This window comes from Eleginops maclovinus, chromosome 15 (genome assembly GCF_036324505.1).
Source record: "Eleginops maclovinus isolate JMC-PN-2008 ecotype Puerto Natales chromosome 15, JC_Emac_rtc_rv5, whole genome shotgun sequence".
NCBI classification, from domain to species: Eukaryota; Metazoa; Chordata; class Actinopteri; order Perciformes; family Eleginopidae; genus Eleginops; species Eleginops maclovinus.
In genome coordinates, this window is record NC_086363.1 from 20,683,925 (window position 1) to 20,699,505 (window position 15,581).

At 44.0% G+C, this 15,581-nt stretch overlaps 1 protein-coding gene across 2 annotated transcripts in view; it reads left to right on the forward strand.

Moving 5' to 3' along the window:
• tab2 (TGF-beta activated kinase 1 (MAP3K7) binding protein 2) overlaps positions 1-14,222 on the forward strand; it is a 38,393-nt gene extending 24,171 nt beyond the window's left edge. The window contains exons 2-7 of one of the 2 annotated variants that reach the window (XM_063902294.1): positions 4,054-4,244; positions 4,464-6,135; positions 9,304-9,464; positions 10,246-10,339; positions 10,735-10,815; positions 12,155-14,222. In XM_063902294.1, coding sequence (XP_063758364.1) covers positions 4,143-4,244; positions 4,464-6,135; positions 9,304-9,464; positions 10,246-10,339; positions 10,735-10,815; positions 12,155-12,294 — 2,250 coding nt within the window. In that variant the 5' untranslated portion in view covers positions 4,054-4,142 and the 3' untranslated portion in view covers positions 12,295-14,222. Of the gene's footprint in view, positions 1-4,053; positions 4,245-4,463; positions 6,136-9,303; positions 9,465-10,245; positions 10,340-10,734; positions 10,831-12,154 lie in introns of both variants that reach the window. The other variant, XM_063902293.1, reaches the window with a different exon arrangement.
• The last annotated feature ends 1,359 nt before the right edge of the window (positions 14,223-15,581 follow it).

Here is a 15,581-nt window from a genome sequence, read left to right on the forward strand (position 1 = left end):
TTTAGAACATAATGTTAATAATAAGGACAAGGATGTAGAGAATCCAGTCTGGTAGATAGGCCTAACACTGATTCTCCAACCTGGGTTTAATGTTACACTGACCATCTATTTAGACCTTTAATAAGTCTCATCATCATTAAAAAAAAAATGTAACAAAACTTACTGTAGAGTGTAAATTAGTCACCAAAGTTCTGCTGGAAAGGTTATTTGTAAGCTAGCTGTCTATACAAATGTAATTCACGTGCCCCTAATTAACTGGCATGTTGGCTAACAGATCCACATTCTATATACTGTGAGCTATACGCTAACCTGGTAGCTGGCCAAGGCAACCAAACTATTTTACTACTAGCCACTGTGCTCTTTGCTGTGATGCTGCTCATGAGCTGCAGAATGTTTCTGATTGAAGTTGCCTCTGGATTCAATGTTTACCATAGTTCAAATGCCATTTCCACAAATTGGTTGGAAGGTTTGGTTTAACGATATCAGTGCCGTCTTAAACAATCACCATCAGGATTTCCAGTCTTGCATGCTGAAGGGAGTGTGGCAGGACATGTTGTTTTTTATTTTCCAGTAATATGTAGCCCCTTTTTGTTTACAGCATCTCGTTCTGTGTAGGCTATCATACCGGCCACAGCTCCAGGTGTTGGATTCTTACGTCTGCCAAAAACTCCTGTTGATTATTTGTACATTTTATTTAGGCTTTAATTAACATGGACGTTTCAAGGCCCATTCACTCTCCCAGAGTGAATGGGCCTATTGATGGAGCATGGCAGGCTGCTACTCCAGAAATGAGAGTGGGACTCTGGGTCAATGCTTTGGCACGGTGAGTAACATCCTCAGCAATAGCAGCTTTGTGTCTGTCTCTGCTGCCTCAGGCTCTGTTCCACCTCTAGGGACAGCAGGGATTAATCCACCCAACTTGGAGCCCCCCATGCACATGGGCCTATTATAACGTACGGAGAAGAGGTGTGGACCCTTTTGTTTTTAAAGCCAGGAAACAATCTAAGCACACTGTTGACCTATAACTGGGTCAGCTGCCGATGTGTTTCCTTTCCCACAATGGCTAAGCTGCCCTGCCTCCTGAGCACATCTCAATGCTGGACTGTTCTCTGGCTCTGTGCACTGCAAACTCATCATGTATTAGGCTCTAAAAGTGGAGTACTTTAAAGGCCCTGACTTTCTGTTTGAGGAGAGGGACAATGCTTAACTAAAGGCAGTACAATTAACTCTAAACATGTATCTGTGATGTGACACGCTGCCCTCTGTGGTTTGCATTCTTAGGCTCTCCGTATGATTGAATTTCACAGTCTGGTGGCGTAATTGCAAAATGTTCAATTTCCTTTGATTGCAAAAGACAAAAAAAAACAATGCGATTCTAGATCCAGATGTTGATGAGTTCTCTCTCACATTTGCTTAAGTTGGTAGTATGTTGAAAGTAAAAGATTATTTTTGTTCTACGCCAGATTCTGAATTAAGCGTGGTCTTCCCTTCCTACGGCCCAATGTGGGTCATTTCGGTCGAACAATATCCGTCTAGATAGCTCAGTAGCTCAGGTCGATCTCTGAATTGAGCCTGCTCCTCACAGCTGGCACCCTACTATTGACAGTAATGCCAAATCAATCCTCTTTCTGTTGTCTGGCTCTGTCCAGAGATGTTTTACAAAATCAATTGACCACTTCTCAGCTATGACACTCCACATCCTTAGAACTTGGCTAAGATGGAAGCACAACTGTTCAGATAAATGCTTGATAGTGTTCTTGAACCTTTTCTACCATAAGTGTATTCAAGTGTCTGTCCATTTAAGCCATTTCCTAATAGCCTAAAAATGCACTTTCTATGATGCACTTACTTGTTATCCAGTGTCGTCTTCCATACTGCACGGATCTCAATGGAGTGAAACAGGGTGTGCTTTCTACAGTATGTCACAATGTTTTGAATGGCGTATCTGAACCTCCCACAGGAAGATGTTTCCAAACAGTGCGGTTAAAAGAAAAGTGTGGGACTTTTCCACGTCATGTATATCTGTATTTCTAGTCTCTTTAGTACAGCAGGCTACATGTTTGAGGAGTGAGCTTGCACCTGAGTGTGTACCAGATGGAACCCCTGATCTAATGAGTGAATGAGATAAATCTGGCTAGTAGTAAGTGTGGTTGCCAGCTACCAGGTTAGCGTATAGCTTATAGAATGTGGATCTCTTAGCCAACATGCCAGTTTATTAGGGGCACGTAATTTACATTTGTATAGACATTTGTTAGATAATATCTTCTCAGCTGGCTTAAATAACCTTTCCAACAGCCTTTTGTTGACTATATAACACTTTCCAGTAATTGTCCAATTAGTTTTTTGTGGATGATTATGAGACTGAGATGATTTACTTTGTTTGGTCTTAATTGATATGTCAGTGTAACATTAATCCCACGATGGAGTACCAGTGATAACTAATTGACACCACACTTGATTTTTGTACACCCTTGTTCCTAGCTGAAAGGGGATCAGGGAGTGCAGTAAGACATGGCAAAAGGATTTTGGTCGCCCCAGTAACCCTTTTGGTGTGACATTAAGGTAAAACTGTATGCATCCATCCCTTTTTTTATTATTATCATTTTGATTTTTGAATACATTTTATGTTCATCTTTGGGCTTTTTAACCTAATTCTCCCCTTTTTATAAAATCTTACAACACCGGGTATTCCCCGGCGTTCTCCCATCCAAGTACTGACCCGACCCGACCCTGCTTATCTTCCGGGTTCGGGCAAGATCGGGCGTGCAGTTTTTTATCATTAATTTTTTTATTATCAAATATAGAAATTTAAAATTGTCTGGCTAATACATAATTATGTACAACACAAAACAAAGACACATTCAAATCATAGCAGTTTCATAACCATGAAACCAGGGAAAACAGACAAAACATAAAACAAGAATAAATATAGTAAAGTACTATATTAAAAAAACCACATCATTTCAGGCGTATTGTTAGGCCAATAAACAAACGAAATAAATAACAAACTCAAACAAATCAATATGAAAAAATCAAAACAAAAACTGTTCCTTTTGGACAGAAATAGTGTCTCTTGTTGTCCATTTAAAAACATTTATCCACACGACTCCCTCCTCGTCCAGTTCAACAAAGGTGCCATCAATGAAATCCTTGCATGTCTTTTCCTGTGTGTAGGTTTATATCCCTTCTTACTGTCCTTTTCAGAATGTCCCACACAAGACATTTTACCCTTGTAATGGGCACTGTTCCTCCTTATCTTGAGCGCGTGCCTAGTGTGGACTAGCACTAACAGCTATTAAATAATTACAAAGGAAAACACAATTTAAGAAATGTTGTAGATCTGAGAGGTGATTCTGTAACCTGTGGGAAGAGTTCATGTGAGCTTTGTGTCCTTCAGTTTGATAGATCCATTGATCCATATTCTATATTTTGCTAACCCTCTCAGGAGCTGGTTGAAGCTGTTAAGCATCTATATGGAGCACTAAGGAAAGCGATGCACACAAGTCCTTTGTCTAGCTTTTGAAAAATGACCTCCAGATCTACTAGGGAGTTTCACTGTGCAGAAAGTTTGCGGTTGCTCTCTTTGTGTGAAGCAGTCAGAAGCACAGTGTGAAGCCCTGCAGCTCTGTTCCTGTGCTGCGGTGCACAGCTTATCATTTCTCTGAGTTTCCTCTCGATCTGACTTCTGTTGGCCCCGCTTGTGTCCATAAAAGTCAATATGGATGTTAAGATCATAGAAAAATGCTGGATTTTCACTAGTCAGTCTAGCCTGCTGCTCCTTTTTTAAGGAGCTCTGAGAGGAGTGCTTCTGAAATATATGCCATCTATTGTTATTAAGCATTAGTGTAACATGTTTTAAAATCACCCAGGCATAATACATTCCACAACTTGACTGTCCAATGATGTATTGTAGAGCGAGGATGCAGTAGACCCCAGTGACCTGCCCCTGTCACTTGGTCATGGCGTAATAACAAATATTTGATTGTGCTTGTTTGTTGTTTATGGAGAGAAATGTTTATTGAATGTTTATCTTTTCTTTTTGTCACAATTTAGAAGATGTTCAAGATGAAGGCACCTTGCTGCCACGCCTGACGCCCCAGTGCGCTTAACAGAACAAGCAGTCCTGACCTGGCAACATACGAATGGCCCAGGGAAGCCACCAGATTGATATTCAGGTTTTGCATGACCTGCGCCAGAAGTTCCCTGAAGTCCCAGAGGGTGTTGTCTCCCAGTGTGTTCTGCAGGTGGGCAAGTTCAAACATCTGACTCCACTAAAGAGGATTCCTGGAAAGTAAAACCAGGCTGATCGATCTATTGCTCAGTGTATATTCTTATTGGTGCCAGAAAATATTTTTTCAACAATATTCCCCCGTGTAAGATCTGTCACACTTCTTTGCTATTAAAAACAGGTATGAATGAAACAATGGTATTGTAAATAAGCTCATTCTCTCTCTCTCACTCAGAACAACAACAACCTGGACGCCTGTTGTGAATACTTGTCCCAGGTCAGTCCGGGCTACCTGTACAGTGAAGAAGGAAACCTCAGCTTCACCGACGACCCCGGCTTCATTAGGCTTCGTAATCACATGACCCAGTTGAACCTGGGCCTGCAGTCTCAGAATGTGCATTTGGCCCCGGTTCGGGACAGCCTGAGAATGAACGGCAGTCGGACTCTGGCCCACAGCCTGAGTGACGGGCCCCTGCAGACAGGACAGCCCCCCAACAGTGACTTCTTTCAGCAGGAGCCACAGTCAGCCCCAGTGCAGGTGCCCTCCAGCATCAATGTGTTTGGTGTGATGGAGCCAACCCGTAAACCGCAGCCCCCCCAGCACCTAGGACTCTACCCTCTGGGTGTCAAAGGAACAACTATGGGTGTCCAGCAGACCCCACGCTTCAATCCCATCACCGTGACGCTAGCACCCCATATTCAGACAGGACGCAACACCCCCACTTCTCTGCACATACACGGCGGGCCCCAGTCGGGCCTCAGCAGTCCACAGGGTAACTCCATCTATATCCGGCCCTATATGAGCCAGTCTGCTGCAAGCCGGCAGAACCAGCCGCAGGGGGGCAGGGCCCAGTATAGCCCCACCTCTCAGCCCCAGCAGCAGATCTACCAGATCTCACAGCCCTCCACCCTGTCGGGCTCCTGGTCTGGCCCTCAGCACGCCTCGTCCTCACATACCTCACAGCACCAGACCTCTCATGTCTACATGCCAATCAGCTCCCCCACAAACCCCCAGGCCCCCTCCCTTCTTCCGACTGCAAGCCAGGCCTCTTCCTCTGGCGTCTCCTCATGCTCTTCCTCCTCCTCCTCCGTGATGCCCACTTCCCTGTCGACCATCAGTCAGTACAACATCCAGAACATCTCCACTGGCCCCAGGAAGAATCAGATAGAGATCAAACTAGAATCCCCTCAGAGGAACAACTCCACGACAGCCTTGCTGCGGACGAGCAGCGGGGCCCGCTCCTCCTCCGCCTCCTCCTCCTGCCCTTCCTCTTCATCCTCTTCAACTGGGGTGGCTACGGTCCCCAGTACCCCTCTCTCCATTGGAGGCCCCGGTCTGAGCCGCAGCCAGCCCACTGTTTACATCTCTGCCAGCCCTCCTGCTGCGGCCCCTGCGCCCTTTGAGGAGGTGGCCCTGGCCCCTGCAGGCGCTCGCTCCCAGCCCAAGTTTTACATTTCTGCCAATGCCTCCAGCGACGACAGTGGTGGTGGTAGGAACCCCCCCACAGTCTACATCTCAGCCAACCCTCCCATGCAGGGACCCTCAGGGGCCAGGAACATGGGGGGCCAAGTGAGCATGGGCCCTGCCTACATCCACCATCATCCACCTAAGTCCCGTGCGTCTTTAGGAGGGGGAGGCACAGCTTCCTCCCCACGTGTTGTGGTAACTCAGCCCAACACCAAGTACACTTTTAAAATAACGGTGTCCCCCAATAAGCCCCCGGCTGTGTCCCCTGGAGTCGTGTCCCCCACATTTGAGCCCAACAACCTCCTCAGCCTCCCCTCCGACCACCACTTTGTTGAGCCCGACCCCCTCCACCTCTCCGACCCGCTGTCGCCTCACAGGGAGAGGCCGAGCGAGCAGCGGCGACTCAGTATGGGCTCTGACGACGCTGCGTACACACAAGGTGAGCTAACACACACACCACGGAGCGGAAAAACACACAGCTCCAGAAAAAATGAAGAGACCACTCCGGTTTTAGCATGTCCTTGAGTTAAATGATTTTTAAAAAATGTTTTATTCTATAAACTACTGACAACATTTCTCTGTGTTGGAATTCAACAGGCACTGGAATGGCTGCCATGCATGTAGAGATAAAGATTTAAGAAACATGTGGAGTGGTCTCTTAATTCTTTCCTGAGCTGTATATCTACTATAAGAGTTGAAGCTCTAATGGATCCGCTCTCATGCACTCAGTCTGCTGATAAAACCTGTAGATACAGAGTTAACCGCAGCTTGCTCCAAACAGACAGAATGTGCAGGAATGCTCCACCTACATCGTCTGATGTCTTAGAGCTGTTTGCTTCACTTTTATTGGTTGTTATGCAAATGTCAAGTGATGAAAGAGTGCACAGTGATAAGGGAGAAAATACCAGTTCCTAGAGTCATTTTAACTGAGTGATAGTCTGCAGGTTTTTTTTCTTGCCAGCAGTGGGTCTAAAAGCTTTTTCCATCGCTTCCTGCCAGGAGTCATTTTACCATAAAGTATACTGTGAGATTTAAAGTTGTTTTCCATAACATTGACTGTATTGTATTTTAGAGCCAAGCGTTGTGCACTGACTGCAGTCAGTAGAGCTCTGTCAGTGTAGACGGTGCTCTGCATGTGTGTCAGATAGAGCAGAGGTGAGTGTGTCAGTGACGGCAGGGTGAGTGTCTGCTCTGACAGCCCCTGAGACTGCTGGATTCTGTAGTGTGAGTCAAACGTGTCCGAGCACACTGCTGTTTCCTTTTTTGGGCTTTTGACTGTATTACGTGTGAGTCACCGGCTGTGGATCCTACGCTGCAGTGACTACCACCAAGAGGGGCTTCACAGCGGGGGGGAGTCTGACCCTCATCAGGCTTCTGTTTTCACCCTTTCTCTGCTCTGATTGGGAAGGTGAACCTAAAAGATGCGCCTGTCACCACATACCTGTTAAACAAACATGATTTTACAATATTTAACCGGAAGGAAGCTGATTTATTGGAGTTACCTGGTTCTGGCAAGTGAAGGCGTGTTTGAAAAGCAACCACAGAGCAGTCAGTTGAGTCTTTTAGGACCAATCAAATAAAACCAGATGCAGACATTAAGTAACTAACACTGTAAATTGTTTTATTTATGTATTTGTCAGTTAACTCAGCCAGACTCCATCCTGTGACCTAAATTTAGACCAATAGATGTTTTTGAAAAGAAATGAATTTGTACAGATGTGTAGCCGATCATTCAAATGTCCACAAGTTTTGAATCTAAAAACCAGTAATTATTTTAGTTTATTATTATTTATTATTTGGAAAGTCAGTTGCTCACTGGCTCTGAGTACACATACAGGAGGGGTGGGATGTTGATCAGTATTGGATTAGGATGGGCGTCATCACGCATCTCAGAGCATTTGGGGCAGGCCTAAGACTGCTCCAGCACTCGCATGAACCGAAACAGAACGAACCGGCGGGGACAAAACCATGGAGAAAAGTACCGAACTCTGACATGGACATTTCAAATTCTTCCAGACGGTGGAGCTGACAGAACCAGAATTTGTAACCACTGCAGAGTAGAATTTTCTGGTTTTTAACAAACTAGATACACGTTAATGCCCTGGCAGTGGCAAATAGCTTTGGTTTTATGATTTGGTTACATGAATTAAGGTTGAAGTTGAGATTTACAGTTCTGCTTCAGCTTACTTTCAATAACAACCAATAAAAAGGTGGGCTTGAACAGTATCATACTCAAATCAAATGTTATTAATATAACCAAATATCACAATTTACAAATGTGCCTCAGTCACCCTCTGCCCTTTCAGAGGGAAACACTCCAAAATACACAAAGTGCAACGGGAGGGATCCCTTTCCCAGGACGCATAGACACACAATGGATGTCTCGATACACAATAAACATCATAATAAAATCACAACAATCACCATGACAAAATAATAATCTGAGCATACATAAAAATATGGATCCAGGAGGATGGCAAGGACCAACAATAATATATCTTTTTTAAAGTCTAATAAAGAGAATTGCTACAATAAGAACTCTGAAGATAAGACCTATAATAATAATATGGCAAACTCTCACAGTATGACTGATAGTTTAGTAGTCGGTGTAAGGCAGTAACTCTGCATCCAACAACAATGCTGTGGTGAAAACGAAGGCTCATCACAGCTGATCTGAAGTCATGTTGAGTTTACATGAGCTCTCACACTGTGTGAGTCGCATTAGAACCAGGTAGAAGTTTAGCCGGAGGACACTTTGACAAAGAACAAGTGACCCTCTCCCCACGATTGGAAAGAGGCGTGTGTTTGTGTGTAGCAGAGAGAGAGAGAGTTGTTGATCCTTGAGTGTGTAGGAGGTGTTGGGGCCTGTCATCAGAAGTAGGAACTCTGATGAATTATGTGAACATGCTGTAGAGACTTGAGCAGAACATGTGCACGGTGGAGGTTCTGTATGAGACGTTGCTGCAAAATGTGCCTGCAGCGTTCTGCTCTCTGGCTGTTACCACAATAGGTGAAGACACGCAGATTGATGTCTCCCAACACCGAGCTGCTTTATGCTCCAAACTGGTTTGACTCATGTGTGTAGAACACCCTGTGGTGGATCTGAAGTGTTAGTACCAATATACACAACATATTTCATTGATGAGATTGTTGTCAGCAGTATTTTGTACTCTCTTTAATCTGCGGTTTTTAATGACAGCGTGTTCTCTACATAATATTTCTCTGCTTAGATTAAATCCAACTTGATTGTTATTTTACAGATTACCCTCAAGTACTGGAACAATGAAATGTGTCAAAACAGAAGTGCAAGAGCAGCAATAAACTGCAGTCAAATGTCTAATTAAAAGTATATGAATATGACGGTATGAACAGTATCAATACGTATGAATATGAAACACTATTCACCAGTGTTGTGATTTTATAAATAATATGAATTACATGAAGAAAATATAACCGGGTTGGACATTTTTCTAAATAAAATGTGACTAAATGTTTCTCATTTGACTAAACATCTTGCTAAATGATATACCTATCTTTCAGTGGTTGTTCACCGGTAAATGGTTGCTGCAGTACTGACTGTTTCTGCGTATCTGTGTGTGTTCTCCAGCGCTGTTGGTCCATCAGAAGGCCCGAATGGAGAGGCTGTGGCACGAGCTGGAGCTGAAGAAGAAGAAACTGGAGAAGCTAAAAGAGGAGGTGAACGAGATGGAGAACGACCTGACCAGGAGACGGCTGGAGAGATCCAACTCTGCCTCCCAAATCCCTTCTGTAAGCAAGAAACACATTCTCTATCGTCAGCGTGATTAACACCTTTCTGCTCCGATTGATGCAGAGAACGACTCTTAACCAATGCCCCACGGCCAATTCACATTTTCTATCTTTCATCTGCAGATCACAAGTTCCAAATGATTTTTATTAACAGTATTTTGTGATGTTCTTCATAACTGTAAACCAATGTGTTCCTGCTTATTAGTGGCAGATAAAGAGTCAACACACAAAACCAGATCTGGACCACATTACCTTTCTGCCTTCCTGCTCATGCACATCACAGGGTCAATGTCTGACTCTGATATACTGACAGAGCCTACAGTTTATTAGATTCAGCTTGAACAGGGAGAGTTCAACAGAAGAAAGAACCGGTGGCCATGTCGCACACTGAGAGCTGAGAGTTTGTAGAGACCTCTCTGGTTCAGATCCAGTGCAGCTCCGGGCTTTGTGCTGAGTCAGCTGACTCACTTGAGACTTTAACAGTCTGCCTCCACAGAGGAGAAGTGGCTGCTGTAGCTCAGCTCAGAAGCTCATTGGTTCAGAGTTATTAATAATACATGGTATTCATATAGAGCTTTTCCTGGTTCTCAAAGACGTTTTACAAGCAGGTAGAGGAAATAACCCAGAAAATAAAGTGGTAAGCCAGGTGGAATAGGGGCAGGAGTTAGAGGATTAGCAGTTGAAGGCAGGAGTGAAAAAAAGAATTTTCAGGGCTTGAAAGTTGTCTCCTGCCTGTGTGTGATGGCTGAGCTGCTGACCCCCCCATCTCACCCTGTTTCAGATTGAGGAAATGAAGCAGTTGAGATCGAAAAACAGGACCCTGCAAATCGACATTGACTGCCTCACCAAAGAAATTGATCTCCTCCAAACAAGAGGTATGTCTCTCTGATGTCTCACTGTAAACCAGCATTCCGCTGCTGTGCATGCATGTGTTGTATCAGAGTAATACAGTGAGGAGTAGGTAGGGAGGTCAGACCGGGTCCAACTGCTCTCATCATTTCTGCACACACACTCGGAGTGCTGCCATTGTGCCGCTAACTACCAGCTCTTCCTCAATTGCATCCTGTTGCTGGTTGGCAAGGGATGTATGGCCCCCTGGCAGTACTTCAGTGCTGATAGAAACTGGGCCGCACAGGCCTCATGAATGAATAGTACTCACTGAGTTACCCGTTGTGGGATGGCCCAGTGACATGTTGAATAAAAAAACAGAGTCGACTGACTTCAAAGCTCAATGAAAAATGCCAATGCACTGTCTTCCATCTGTTGACAGGACCACACTTTAATCCCAGTGCAATCCATAACTTTTATGACAACATTGGATTCCTCGGTCCTGTCCCACCCAAACCCAAAGGTACTTTATCTCTCGGTAAGTTGAGAAGAAGCTGCATGTCAAGTATGAAAATGTGTGTTTGGCTCCAGCCATGCATGAGGTTGTGTTCATTGGCTCCTTCCTTGCATGCAACAAATCAACTCCTCCTCTGAGTTTTCATTGTTCCTCCTCCCTTCATTTTGAACACTTTACTTGGTCTTTGATAACCTCTTGATCCTCACCTTATTTAAAGAATTGATAACACCATACTTTGTAGTATTATAAGGTTATTCAACACAATTCAGAATCACCTGATGAGCTCAGAGGTGTTTGGTATGAGAATTGATTGAGTTAAATCAGTTAGAGCCACGACAAGGTAACACTCACCAGTATTTCACAATAGCAAGGCAAAGATGAAAGTTAGAAAAATAAACGTATTACTGTTGCAGAAATATCACAAAACCCCTTCTGTCCGTCATCCTTCAACCGCCCTGGTTTATCTCTCCCCAGGATCTAACCCAACTGCAAATTGATGATGCTTTCTGTGTCCACACTTTATTCCATGTGGCAGCCATGCTACGGACAGCTTTTATATTTTGAGCAGATATTGGAGCAGTGTTATCCAAGTTCTTCCCTGTGGGCAGCGATCAAAAGACTGCATTAAACACAAGCACCAACTGCATATTTTGGGCAATTTGCACAATTAGGATAATTGGTGGTAATTGGCTTGAATTAGCATTATAGCCAAATGGTTTGGAGTTGTTTCGGAGGTTATTGAGTCCATTTCTGACATTTTCAGGATAAAAAATTGAAGTGGCCATATTTTTACTCTCTGTGGACTGATTTGTGTCAATTTTGGGTCCATCTGGAAGATTTAGGGGTCTCTGGATCAGCCTATTTTTTGAAAATAAATGATCCACAATTGAGATAATAATTTTCATCTTGTGCTCTCTTTATCCAATGGTCACAACACTACCCATGGTGATCTAAATCAGCCCATAGAGTGTATACATATTTTATATATTTCTATTTAACCACTTTCTGGTCAAAACTGCAGAAGTTCATCCTGAAAATGTCAGAAATTGATTCAGCCTCCTCAGTACCCCCCCAAACCACTCCAAAACATAGGCTATAAGGCTAATAAATGCAACTTGTGCTAATCTAGCACATTTCCCAACAGGAAAGTTAGCATCCGGCAGTTTCTCTGTGCTGGGGACCCCTTCTATACATTTCTTACATAACACTTTGGGACACTCAACATTTCCAGATTCACTTAGCTGACAGCTAGACTGTTATCACAGATTAAAAAGTAAATGATTTGGATGTCCTTGGGTGGGTCAGTGGGTGGTGTGGCGTGCTGACCTGGTTCTCCTCTTCACAGACGTGGGCACTAAGGCAGTGAAGCCCCTGGCAGAGCAGGAGGAGGACGAAGGGACGCAGTGGAGCTGCACCGCCTGCACCTTCCTCAACCACCCCGCCCTCAACCGCTGTGAACAGTGCGAGTTCCCGCGGCACTTCTGAGCCAACAAGGCCCCCCCTTCTCTGCCCACCTGTCTCCACCATAAGACCAGAGAGAAGGCCTCTGTTTTTCTTCGGTTTCTTCGTCGTATGAACTGGTACGGGGCTCACTCATCGTGCGTCCTGTTCCCCTTTTTTCGATGCTCTCGTCTAAGGTCTGCAGAGCACAGTCCACTGAAAGACTGACAGGAGGGTGTTCCCAGAGGAGGACCAGAGCTCACCTGAGAGACTCAGAGGGGGGGTGCGGGTGACACTTTATCCCGGGGATACCTCGCTGCTCCCACTTACAGTATTACAAGTGTGGCCCAGCAGTGTGACCACACACACACACACACACACACACACACACACACACACACACACACACACACACACACACACACACACACACACACACACACACACACACACACACACTCAACACTACACACACACACGCACACACTCAAATACCACACTCAACACTACACACACAAACACACACACTCAAATACCACACACACACACACACCATACACACACAAAGGTACCAATGTGCCTTTTGTTGATTACATTTGAGTGTTTCTGTCTCTGGTGGCCTGTTCAGCCACTGCTCTCCATCTGAAGGGAAACCTGACGGACTGATCGAGGACTTTAAAGTGTGTTTGCTGTTTCTAGAGGAAGTCAAAGGGGGGTGTTGCTAACTGCCACTCTCATGTGCCTTTTGTCCTCCCTCTTCTGTGCCTTGGGTCACGAGTTAATAAAAAGAAAGAAAGTTGCATGCTTGTGTACAGTACATGGAGGCAGAACTCCCCTTGAGCTTTTTACTGTACATAATTTTAGAATGTGCCTTGAAAGCCTCCCTCCTCACACTATGAATCACTTGTATTTCCTGTAAGTATAGCTTTATAGACTTGATTAACTTTTTTGTCCTGTAATGTTTCCCTCTTTCAAACAAATAAGCACCATGCTCCCTTTCTAAGTGTTTGACTTGATTTCTGTGAGAGTTGAAGCCTTGCAGAAGGAGAGGAGCAAGACCCTTGCAGTCATCATGAAGCTACGTCTGCCCGTCCGCTCAGCGCTCGTGTAACGCCGAGTTTCCTGTGTACCATCGCACAAGCAGCAAAGAAGAAGGCTATGGAAGACTCTTTTTTTTGTTTTTTCAAGACGCCAAATATGACAGGAGGGGGAGGGGAGGGGTCAAAATGCAAAATGAAACACTGCCATCTTATCTGACAACTGGAATGTAGGTTTGATGTTTTTGGGGACAGCTTCACCTCAGTGCAAAGAGACACTCATCCTCCAGTTCCATCAGGAAGTGACTGCAGCGCTCAAACAGCTGATTTCGGTCAAAGTGGTCATGTTGCTCTGCAGCTGATGGAGTCATGTGAGGTTACCAAGATCAAAGTATCCCTATGATGTAAAAAATACTCATACAGCCGGTCACAACACAACTGTCCAGTTTGTATACTCTTATTTTTATTTGGCTCATTTCATCCTCCTAAGCTTTTATTGATGAGGGTGTCTCTAAAGTTTACTTATTGTCATTAACTTACCTTAACTGTGGAGTAGTTACTTAGTTTTGTTTTTTCCACACTTGTGAAATGTTGCCTTGCATCAGTGCCTTTGGAACTATTGAATTTGTATTGATCATCTATTCTGTCACATCCGAGTGCCTTTTATCAAAGCCAAATGTTAGTTATTGAAACCCAATTAAAGTAGATTAATTATTGTCTCTTAAGCACTTACGCCATACTTTTTCTTTTTTCCAATCCAAAGAAACCCGTTTTCATCTTCATCTGCACCTTGGTGTGAAGAGGTAGTTTATTCATGTTTTATTAAATTGACAAAGTAATTTGGATATCTAAAGTGTTTTTTTGATTTTAGCTGGGAAAACTGTCTTTGTAACAGATAAGTTATTTGTAAAAAATAATTAAAAAAATCTATTCTGAGTTGTTTTGGTCTGTGTTTGTGATACAGATGTTTGTTTCCTCCAGTAGATGGCGGGAGAGCCCGGCATGGGTTTCAGGAGCGGCTGGAATCAGACTCCACAGCGTTCCTCTCAGCTCTCAGCGCCCGGGTTCTTTGGGCTCTGGGTTCTGTGGGCTCTTTGCCACCAGCAAAGAGGCTGTCAGCAGGAACGGGCCGCTGCAGCTCGTGGTTGGCCGATACTTAAGAGTTAGAGCAGCCAGAGAGATGTTGAAGTCTCTGACTACAAGACAGTCTTACTTTTAAGAGGAGTTGATTTTAGGAGCAGACACTGGGGTTTCACATGCAGAATGGGGTTTTATTGTTTATTATTACTTGCAATGTCTAGGTGAGTGGTGCATAAAAATAAGAAGGAATGAAAGTAATCGGGTCGTGCTGCATTTATAAAAAACATTTAAAATGCTTTCTGGCAATACCAAGTCACTTGAGACCTGAACCAAATGCAGGGTAACAGGTTAACGAGCCAAAACGACTAGTTAATTTCTTAACAGGGTAGATCTCCGTGGTAACTTCACACTTTTTTAAAGTATATCTCAAACATAATCTATTCCGGAGCAGGTAATGTTTGAGATAAAAGATCAAGTGGAATAAAAGCACCGTCTGCTGAACAATCAGAACTCGGTGCACAGAGTTTAGGGATATGAAGTCATATTCGTGGCTAAACCCAAAAGCAGGAAGGACAGCTTTCAATAATTGCTAACCAGCAATGCGTATATCTGACGGCACAGCTGAATGATCCCGTCAACACGCTGGAATCGTACATTAAAGTGTCCCACTACAAGTGGAGTTTTGCTGCAGGTGCTTATTCTTATGTATGGAGGTCATTTCCTACCATAAATCCACAAACACACTTAACAGCAATCCCTCGAATAACACTGCCATCATTGCACTAGCGTTACCATCACTGACTCATCCGGCGCCTATGTCCTCAATGTGTTACCATTCAAATAAAGCTGTGCATTGCAGAATTTCCTAGAAACATATTAATACATGCTGAATAATTTAACGTTTTTTCTTCTTCTTCCAAAATGAATCATTTGTTCATATATTCTCCTACTGTCAGCGGCTTTAATTCCACGCTCTTCCACACCTTGCTGTCTGCGGAGCAGCCACACAAAGAGCACTGATTGAGTTTAAAGACTCGATCAACTTCTTGAAAATGTCTTTGCTCTGCTCCGAAGCAGCTCCGAAATCCGTCTTTTTGCTGATTTTGGATTTATGCGTGATTAGTTTACCGATGGCGGGGGTCGGAAACTCAGAATGACACACTTGCATGGAAATTCGGCTCAGGAAAAAATTACCCCTGCAGCATACTGTGGTTT